This window comes from Lolium rigidum, chromosome 3 (assembly GCF_022539505.1).
Source record: "Lolium rigidum isolate FL_2022 chromosome 3, APGP_CSIRO_Lrig_0.1, whole genome shotgun sequence".
Classification (NCBI taxonomy): domain Eukaryota; kingdom Viridiplantae; phylum Streptophyta; class Magnoliopsida; order Poales; family Poaceae; genus Lolium; species Lolium rigidum.
In genome coordinates, this window is record NC_061510.1 from 133,166,379 (window position 1) to 133,176,277 (window position 9,899).

At 41.2% G+C, this 9,899-nt stretch overlaps 1 protein-coding gene across 1 annotated transcript; it reads right to left on the reverse strand.

Annotated features, from left to right (window-relative positions):
- Window positions 1–141: 141 nt before the first annotated feature.
- Window positions 142–4,270, reverse strand: LOC124702360. The gene is made up of 3 exons (XM_047234502.1): window positions 3,989–4,270; window positions 499–915; window positions 142–421 (listed from the first exon to the last, which is right to left on the reverse strand). Exons 1-3 carry the CDS (start codon window positions 4,127–4,129, stop codon window positions 335–337), a joined length of 645 nt encoding a protein of 214 aa, XP_047090458.1. The 5' UTR covers window positions 4,130–4,270; the 3' UTR covers window positions 142–334.
- Window positions 4,271–9,899: the final 5,629 nt, after the last annotated feature.

Genomic DNA, 9,899 nt, shown 5'->3' on the forward strand with positions numbered 1-9,899 from the left:
TTCAAAAGGTTGTCGAATACTCCATTTTGTATTCAAGCAATATAATTCTGTAATAGTGAGGAACTTCACTTGATGAAAAGCTGTGCTCATGTGCCAAAGGTACTTTCCGCAAATATAGTCTCAAATAAGAATTAGAGCAACTTTAGTCTGAACCAACATAGAGAAATATAATAAACATGAGATATCATACTACACTTGCTCAACAACAAAACCCCACAAAATTATATGCACCACGCCAAGTCCAAACTGCTATAACGAATTATTTGTCGTTCTCAAGGCAACTGCACTACCACAGGTGCTGGTGCCTGGCAAACATCTTTTGAGCCCCATGTTCTCAAGGCGACTGCACTACTGGAGGCGCTGGTGACTGCGCAGACGTCTCCAGAGTCCCAGGTGTATCAGTTCGTGGATGACCACAGACCTGCAAACGATAATAACACAGCAAAGTCAATAAGCAAGCATTAAAAGGTAGTATCCTTTGAGTATCGAAGTGCATACCGAGCAAGCATCAGGTAGGAGCTCAAAGTCAGTAGAGCAATCATCTATTGCAAAAGATGCTTTCTTGATCGTTGACATCCACTCTGCAACCCAGCCTTTTGCAATTGATTCGGTGTCAGATCTTTTCAGCACATCAAGATCTTCATCAATCATAACACCCCACCTACTAAACATACTGCTATTGTCATCCAAGAAGGAATCACAATCCCTCTCCAGCTGCTGCAGCTCCTTCTCAATCTGAATTTGAAACGATTTGTTGAATTCATTTTCCTCGGCCAGTCTCCTATCAGTTTCATTTTTTCCGTAAGCTGTGTACGACGACGCAGTCCAGTGGATAAAAGAACCAACTCCGACTGTTATTCCAAGGCTGAACAACACCTTTTTTCCACCAGTACTCTTTGCCAATGCAACAGCTCGCTGAAACAATGGAACAACAAAACGATAAAACAAGAGATAACTAACAATACTGATATTTTTCAACTCACCAGCTAACAACTATGGAAAATCCTCTTATAACACTAGAAGTATTACAAAGGCATAAGCAACAAAAAAAAGTATTGATACTGTTTCCATATGCTGATAATGGTACTAAACATGGATGAAAACAAAAACTGAATGATCCAATGACTGCTATGCACAAAACTGAATTACCATACATCAGTTACTCTGTTCAAAATATTGACATTCAGATATAGGCACTAAACTAACAAGTAAACCAAAAACAATCTTGATTTGCACTATGATACACTAGATACCAGTAAATGGTTGCAGAAAAATTCAGAACTGTTTGGAAGGTTCAACCAGCAAAAAAAATATAACAGCAAAAGTACAAAGGTAAATTTTATAGCAACTGTCAAAACAAATTTAATCACAATTCCTGGATAAAGTTTGGAAGAATGGAAGCTCTATTTGAGAATTTTCAACAGTATAACATACAATCAAATTAAGTTTGGAAAAGAAGGTGTATGAAGCATCCTAGTTTGACAGCATACTACACAGTTAGACACTACATAACTTGGAACACTTAAGGTGCCATCAGATCTGTAAAAATAAGGAAAGCAATATTGAAGAACCATCCTTAAAAAGAATAACTGAAGACCGGAAGCACTTGTATGTCCTTGAGATGTTTCAAGTCTGAGAACTATAGTATTACCACAAGATTATGTTAAGTCTTAGCTGAATATAGAAGTCAGAGCAGTATCCTAAGTGTCTTTGTAGCTCTGTGCAGTATCCTAAGACTCTGATCTGTCTAAACCCTACCCAATACGTCCTCAAATAAGTGTACAATCTAGGCTTTTGGACTAAGTAAAACTTTTAAAGACCAATTTTAAAAATAAATGTAGCAACATATATGACATCAAATCAAAATATTATGAAACTACATTTTAAAATGAAACTAGTGATACTAATTTAGTGTCATAAATGTTGTTATGCTTCCCTGTAAAGTTGGTAAAAAAATATTAAATTGAGTTAGGACAAATGCTAGAAGTAAACTTAGTTGTGGACGAAGGGAGTATGCAATTTTGCCATGATGATCCAGTGTCTTTGGAGCTCTGCACTAGCTTTTTTACTAATTGTCTCTTTAAATTTTAGCACGGCCATATCATCTAATAAGTGTGCATGAGAAAAGAAAATGGATGAACTGAGTAGATTAACTGTCCATCAATAAGTCTTAGCTGAAACCAGACAAAGTAACATTTAACATGTAAATATAACTGCTATATACTGATATTTATATCAAGGGCACTGGGCATTAGCTTCGCCCTGGGCCCCAAAAATCTCAAGGACCAGCCCCGGATATAACTAACAGATCAAGGAAGCAAACAAAAAAATATTGATATTGTTTTCAATCTACAGATGTGTTAATCAAGAAAAACACGCTGATAATGGAACTAAATCGTTGATGAAACCGAAAGAAACACGATCATATATCATTGGGACATATTTCAAGCCTATTGTAACTACCGAATCACGTCGTTGGTATGGACATAACTATATTTATAGATTAATTACCACGGAGCAGGACAAGCAGAACAAAACTCACAGTTACCCTACAAGTGTATCGTACTCAGTACTCACTACTCAGTGGAAATATTCAAAAGAGCCATGTCAACAGGAACAATGAGGAACATGAGAATAATACGGCCATCTAATTGGCCATAGCAGAGTAAGCTTAAACTAACTAGAACTAAACTGAAAGCAAATCTTGACGCTATCATATACTAGATGCCAGTAATTGGTTGCAGAGGAATACCAAACTATTTGGAAGGTTCAAGCAGCATAATTTTAAACAGCAGAAGTACAAGTTATCTTTGACCGTGAGAGTCAAAACGCGTTTCTTTTATCAATGGAAAAATCAACATTCCTGGACAAAGTCCGGCACAAGGGAAGCACTATTTGAGATTTTGACATTAGACATACAATCAAACTATGTCTGGCAAACCAAGCCCATGAAGGATCACAGTTTCACACCAAGCTACACAGTTGCACACTACAGCACTTAGAACAGTTAAGGCACCATTTTAAGTACTAGATGTACAAAAATAATGAGAGCAATATTGAAGATCACTCCTTTAAAAGAAGATCTGAAGACCAGGAACACCAAAATTTCCTTTAGAAATTTCTAATCTGACAACTACAATAGTATCCGTATGTGACAGGACAAGCAGTTTACAGAGTGAACTAGCTGACCACATTCCCGTGTTACATTCAGTCGTTACCTGAACAAGGAAGTAGAAACATTACCCTAATTATATTCCATTTTTGGGAAACTACTTTGCTGGCTTGAAACAAAGCAGCAAATAGCTTCACCGAAATAGCACCCAGGAGTAGAAAATCAAAAATACTCCACAAGACATTCTCTACTGCTCATAGAGCCCGTGAACCAATCAAACAAGATCATGAAACCTATCGGAATGCTAAAGCCAACCGCTAGTAACATACAGAAAATTACCACAATCAAGTGACTGTTTGCTAGTTGTGTTACACCATAATGAAATTAAAGGTAACATTTGAGCATGCAGCATGCGCACAAACAGACACACGGAAGTACAAAACAAGTAGTGTAGAAGCCTCGCCTAATGGTGCACTAAATCCAAGTCTACCAGCGAAAAATTGCCCTAGATTAACAATGGAAGAAGTGAACATCAGATCAGAGACGGATCTACAGGGTGTGCCTGGTTTGCAGCCAAGGGTACAGTCAAACTCCCAAATAAGGGTATTGTTACTAGGGTTTTTACACAATCAAACAGCAATCCATCTTTGACATACCAACTATGCAACCCGATGGAACTTTCCACGCATCCTGGAAGGTCACCACGAGCAGACGGTTCATGGAGGACGAAACTCGAGCCTAAACATCAAAAACGCAAGCCCTACACAGGCTGAAGTAACCGAAGTTTCAAAGACGGATTCGCGTCGCCGGAATAATCATCTTGCAGCCATAAGTCGCGCTAGAGGGGGGAGGGAGGAGGAGGCGCGGGGGGTATACGTTGATGATGTCGACGTTGTCGGCGTCGTCCTTCCTGCCGGTGGATGAGGTGCCGAGCCTCCGCTGCACGATCCTCGTCGCCGCGCTGACGGGTGTCCTGGCCGCCGCCCTCGCCGCCGCCATCGCCGCCGCCATCACCATCGCCGCGCGAGAAAACCCTAGAACACGGTGGCTCTCTCGCTCTCTGGATCCCCTTCCCTTCCCTCTCTGTCCCTACAGATGAGACGAAGTTTTCTTTTCTTCTTTTTTGCTTTTGGTTGACAGAAAACGAGAGGCGCAGTTGGGTGAACGGAGAAAAGGATGTCTGTCCTATTTTACGTTTCATCCACTCGCACATCTAATGGTGACATCGGCCCGGCCCGGCACGGCCCAGGTACGCACAGCCCAGGTGGGCACGATTTTTTTCGTGCCGGGCCGGACAGGCCTGCATGCCTCACTCCACGAAAAAGCACGGCCCGATTCTGCCATCTGACACGATAGAGGTGACCCACACGTAGTAAAAGAAGTTAGTATGACCCACCAGATTAGGTGTAAGGAAAGGAGGACCTAGGGTTTCTCTCTAGGGTTAGGCGATTCGGCGGCGATCACCGCCTTAGTTCCTTTCTCCGGCTGTTCCCGGCGCGGGGATCCTCTCTGCCTCCCCGTCGACTCGGGCCGATCAAGGGGTCGGCTTGCCCGACTACCCGGCCTTGGGAGATTAGGGTTGGCGGCGGTTTCCTAGCGCGGCACACACTCGGTGTGGATCGATCGCTATGGCCGAAAGTTCCCGGAGCGAGGGGCGGGCAGGGGAAGAAGGATGTCGACGTTCGGGAGCTCCTGAGGAGCCCGAACCCGCATGAGGCGGAACCGAACGAGGTGGTTCTTGGACGGGAGGAAATCAAGGAATTTTACCTTTTGCCCTCATTAACTTGGAACTTTCTACTATTTGCCCATGTTTACTTTGTGATTGATTTTTTTGCCACCGTTTACTTTGGTCTTTTATCTTTTGCCCTTTCGAATTATTCTAAGTTATTTTCTTTTGTTCGAGGACAAGACTAAAAACAAAAGACTAAATTACCCCACCGTATGTACTTCTCTTCACACAGGCAGGCCGACGAGCCAACAAGGACGACGAGCGGCAGTATGAGTGAGAGGAGAGGGAATCAAGGGGAGACAGGGAGGAAGAACTAAGCGGTGGTGGTCTTGGAGAAGGTGACGGCGCAACATGAGTACCCCACAGAGTCCTTGCCGAAAAGAACGAGAGAACTCGCCCATCTTGACTTCGTCGCGCTACCGCGGGCGCGGGTTGCCTCGATGTGCCCTTTTGAGGCCTGCTACTCCCCGCCAACACCTCAACCGGCGCAGCCTCCAGGAGGCTCAGACGACGGGGTACACGATGGGCTCGGCCGGGTTCGCGGCTTCGCGCTCAGGATCGCTGCCAAGGGGGGATCGTGTTTGGAGAGGAGGAGTTTCCTCCCTTATTCGATTCTATATGTATCAGAGTATACATGTGGGCAAAAGTGTCATTGTACATAAGCTTGGAAGAGGGCGAAAGATAAAAGAGCAAAGTAAACGGTGGCAAAAAACAACTTCATCCACCAATCCTTGAGTTAGCCTCACTTACCCAAAGAGAGGTATCAACAGACTCCTCTCATCCTCTCGAGAATACCCCTGTGGAGATGTGCTAGGCTTGAGCTTTTACTCTCTTGACTCCCCCGCCGGCACTTACCCAAAGCAAGGTATCAACAGACTCCTCTCCTCTAATGAGAAGTTTTTTCATTTACTTTCACATCTTATTTTAGTTTGTAATTTCTATCATATGATTAATCTTTTTGGTTAGTATTGGTATCACTTTGGGAGCGTCAAGTATAGTTGGTCTTGGCAAACTTAGCATTGGTCAGTAGCATCAATACTTTGAGGCTTAAGTAGAAAAGAGAGAAATACATGTAGATACATTATTCCGTTATCTTTCTTTCTTGTTGGCTCATAAGCTTAGTATTCTCAAGATTAAATCATTTGCACTTCCAAGAAAGATTGCATGATTGTTTTCTATCACATGTATATTTGTTTGTTTTGTTCGACTCTTATGCTTGCTACCCAACCTTGCTAGCCAAAGACATGTACTGAGAGGGAATGCTTCTCGTGCATCCAAACCTTGAACCAAAAACTCATGCCATTTGTGTCCACCATATCTACCTAAATGTGGTATTTCAATGCCACTCCAAAGTGAATTGCTTGTGTGCTACCTTTAAACCTTCAAACATTACTACCTGTTTTGTGTTTTGTTCTTAGCTCATGAGGAAGTATTGAATGATTTATTGTCTTTTCATGACTTCATTGCGTGACTAGCATGAATAATGTGCTAAGTCCTTGATATTGCAAAAAGAGCAAGGCAACCAGGTGCCCATCCCAAACAAAATATAAAATAAACAAATAAAACAAATAATGCTCCGCAAATTATGTATTGGAGAGATCCTAAATAATGGTGTGCAATGGAGAACTACATGGGAGCCGCTCTTGAGGTCATTATATGAAAGGTTGATAGATTATTTGATACCATTCGTTGGCATAGACATGCATACCTCTCAAAATATATTTTCAACACTCCTATTGCATTCAAAACAAAAAAGCTTTAGCACATGAGTAATCTTGCTTCCCTCTGCGCAGGGCCTTTCTTTTACTTTTATGTTGAGTCAGTAAACCTCCCTCTACCTCAAGCAAGCATTTGAGTTGTTGTGATCCAACCATTTATGTGTATGTTGAGGCATTCAATCAAATCTTTTATTCTTCCTTGTGTAGCATAATCCATTTATCTGAATGAATATAACTCTAAAAGCTATCTATGATTATAAAGAGATTGTAATGATTGAGCATGTGATTTCTACAATAAGCTCTAATATAAAGACTCTGCTCGAAATATAAGTACAATTTGTTAATTGTTCTCTGACCAAGAATGAAAGTTTGTCATCACCAATTATGATTTCCTCTATGCACCTCTATTTAGTGACTCCTTACTCATTGCAAGTTGAATTATATAAGAGGAAGTTGATGTCTATAATGACTTATGTATTGGTAAGTATGATGCTTCTTGTCCGTATTTTGTGTATCGACACTTCACTCCATAAACCCGTGGTCTGGTTTACTAAGTTTAGTTTCGCTTGGGGACAAGCGAGGTCTAATCTTGGGGGGAGTTGATACGTCCAATTTGTATCACTATTTTATATCATAATTTACTGTTATTCATTGATATATTTCATATTTAGAGTTGACTTATGTTGTTCCATCTATTTTTGCATGTTTGATGATTATTGGAGAATTAACCGCCGGAGCCAGGATTCTGCTGGAAAAAGAACCGTCAAGACACTATATTTCTGAAGAACAACAATTCCCAGAAAATATATAGAAACTTCTATTTTGCCAGATGACGGAGGAAGCCGGAAGGGGAGGCAGAGATGGGCCAGGAGAGGCCCAGACCACCCCTAGGAGCGGGCCACCCCCTGGCCGTGCCTAGGCTTGGTCTGGGCGCCCTGGCCCACCTCTGACGTCGCCACCTCGTGTATTTCAACCCCCGGAGAAACCTAAGACTGGGGGAGCAACAAGAGAAATATTCCGCTGCCGCTACGGGGCGGACAACCAGAGAGAGAAAAGCTCTCTGGCATGCAGAAATCTGCCGGGGAAATTCCTTCTTGGAGGGGGGGGGAATCGTCGTCATCGTCACTGCCATCAAGCTGGACTTCATCGGGATCATCATCACCATCATCTCAACCACCAGTACCATCATCACCATCGTCTCCAAGCCGTCCCGCTGTAACATCTTGGGTTTGATACTTGTCTAGTTCATAGGGGGAACTTTCCCGGTGTTGATTACTCCTTCTAGTTGATGCCATTGAGTGAAACCATTGAATTAAGGTTTATGTCCAGATTGTTATTCATCATTATATCACCTCTGATCATGATCCATATGATGTCTCGTGAGTAGTTCTTTTAGTTCTTAGGGACATGGGAGAAGTCATGATGTTAGTAGTGGAACTATGTTGAGTAATATGCAATGATTTGATATTTAAGTTGTGGTGCTATTCTTCTAGTGGTGTCATGTGAATGTCGACTATATGATACTTCACCTTTTATGGGCCTAGGGGCATGCATCGTGTATTTGGCTACTAATTGTAGGGTTGCGGGAGCGACAGAAACCCAAACCCCCGTTAGTAAACCGGTACATGAGGGAGTGTAGGATCTCAAAGTTTAAGGTTGTGGTTAGATTTATCTTAATTACTTTCTTGCAGTTGCAGATGCTTGCAAGAGGTATAATCACAAGTATGCATTAGTCCAAGAGTTTGGGATAGTGCATTAGCATAGGTTCACCCACTCAACACTTACCAAACCATTGAAGATTATTCAGCTATGTGAAGCGAAAGCACTTGACGAAATTCACGTGTGTCCTCATGAACGTTTGGTTATCATAAGTACAACAACCGGCTTGTCCTTTGATCTAAAAAGGATTGAGCCACTCGCTGCAATTATTATTACACCTTCTGCTCCTCATTGGGTTCGACACTCTTATTTATCGAAAGTAATACAATACACCCCCTATACATGTGGGTCATCAAGACTATTTTCTGGCGCCGTTGCCGGGGAGTGAAGCGCTATTAAAGAGAGGAATTGGTAAAGGTAACTTTTACTGTAAGTGATGTTTTTATTTCTGTCTGCTACTGCTTTATTTTGTTATGGATACGTCTCCATTTGACTCTTTATTTGGGATTACTACGGTAGTAGATGAACCACCGCATGCTCAATCAGATCCTTTTAAAATAACTATGAAAATTGTTGAACGTGTTATGAATAAATGCTATTTTGGAGATGGAACTGTCCATCCGGGTGATCATTTACTCTTTATATATGAATTATGCGAGTTGTTCAAGTGTGCAGGTATCTCTATGGACCAAGTTAAGAGGAAGTTATTCTATTTGTCACTTAAGGGAAGAGCCGCAGAATGGTATAAGATGCTGAAGAATGGACAATCTATTGGATGAGAGGAAATTGTACAACTCTTTTATTCTAAATTCTATCCTCCAAGTGAGATTCATAAAGATCGGAATCAAATATATAACTTCTGGCCTCAAGATGGAGAGAGTATTGCCCAAGCGTGGGGGAGATTGAAGTCACTAATGCTCAAATGTCCCATTCATGAGCTCCCTAGTAATATTGTTATTAATAACTTCTACGCAAGGATTTCTCTCCATGATAAGGATTTATTGGATGCTTCTTGTTCTGGATCATTTACACGTACAAAGGAAGAAGCTAAATGGGATCTTCTCGACCGCATTCAAGAAAATACTAAAGCATGGGAGAATGATGATGATGAATGCATTGAATCTTTTATGCAAACTGATGACTTTCGTAATACTAGTACTGTTTATCGTCTTGATTCTCAAATTCTTGCAAATTGTTTTAAGGCTTTTGCCTCTTATCTTGATGTTTCCAAAAATGAGTGGAACAAGTACCATGCACCTTATAAAGATATTGTTAATTGTGTTCCTGCTAGAAATATTGAAGATTGTATTGCTGGTCGTGTTTTTCCTGAACTTTATATTGAGAAATTACCTTTCCCTTCCAAGGTAAAGGAACATTCTATTATAACAAGTGTGGTTAATAAAAGTAAAAGAAAGCTATAGAACCTGAAGAACAATTAACTATTGAACCTGCGGTAGCAATAGTAAAGGACTTGGTTACTAAAAACGTAGAGAATGGACATATTATATTTTGTGAAGATGCTTCTAATATTGTTTCACATCCTAGTAAATCCAAGAAAACTAGTGTTCCTGTGCTTTCTGTCAGAATATGTGATCATTGCTATTATGGTTTATGTGATATTGGTGCAAGTTCTAGTGATATTCCTTATGAGCTTTACAAGCAATTATGCATGAAATTGGTT

What these genes read in the sequence shown, in the direction of transcription:
- LOC124702360 (XM_047234502.1), bottom strand. Translation starts at nt 4,129, where the DNA reads ATGGTGATGGCGGCGGCGATGGCGGCGGCGAGGGCGGCGGCCAGGACA. An exon ending in ACAACGTCGACATCATCAAC is followed by an intron (nt 916 to 3,988) that starts GTATACCCCCCG and finishes CCATTGTTTCAG; the next exon opens with CGAGCTGTTGCATTGGCAAA. An exon ending in TCCTACCTGATGCTTGCTCG is followed by an intron (nt 422 to 498) that starts GTATGCACTTCG and finishes TATCGTTTGCAG; the next exon opens with GTCTGTGGTCATCCACGAAC.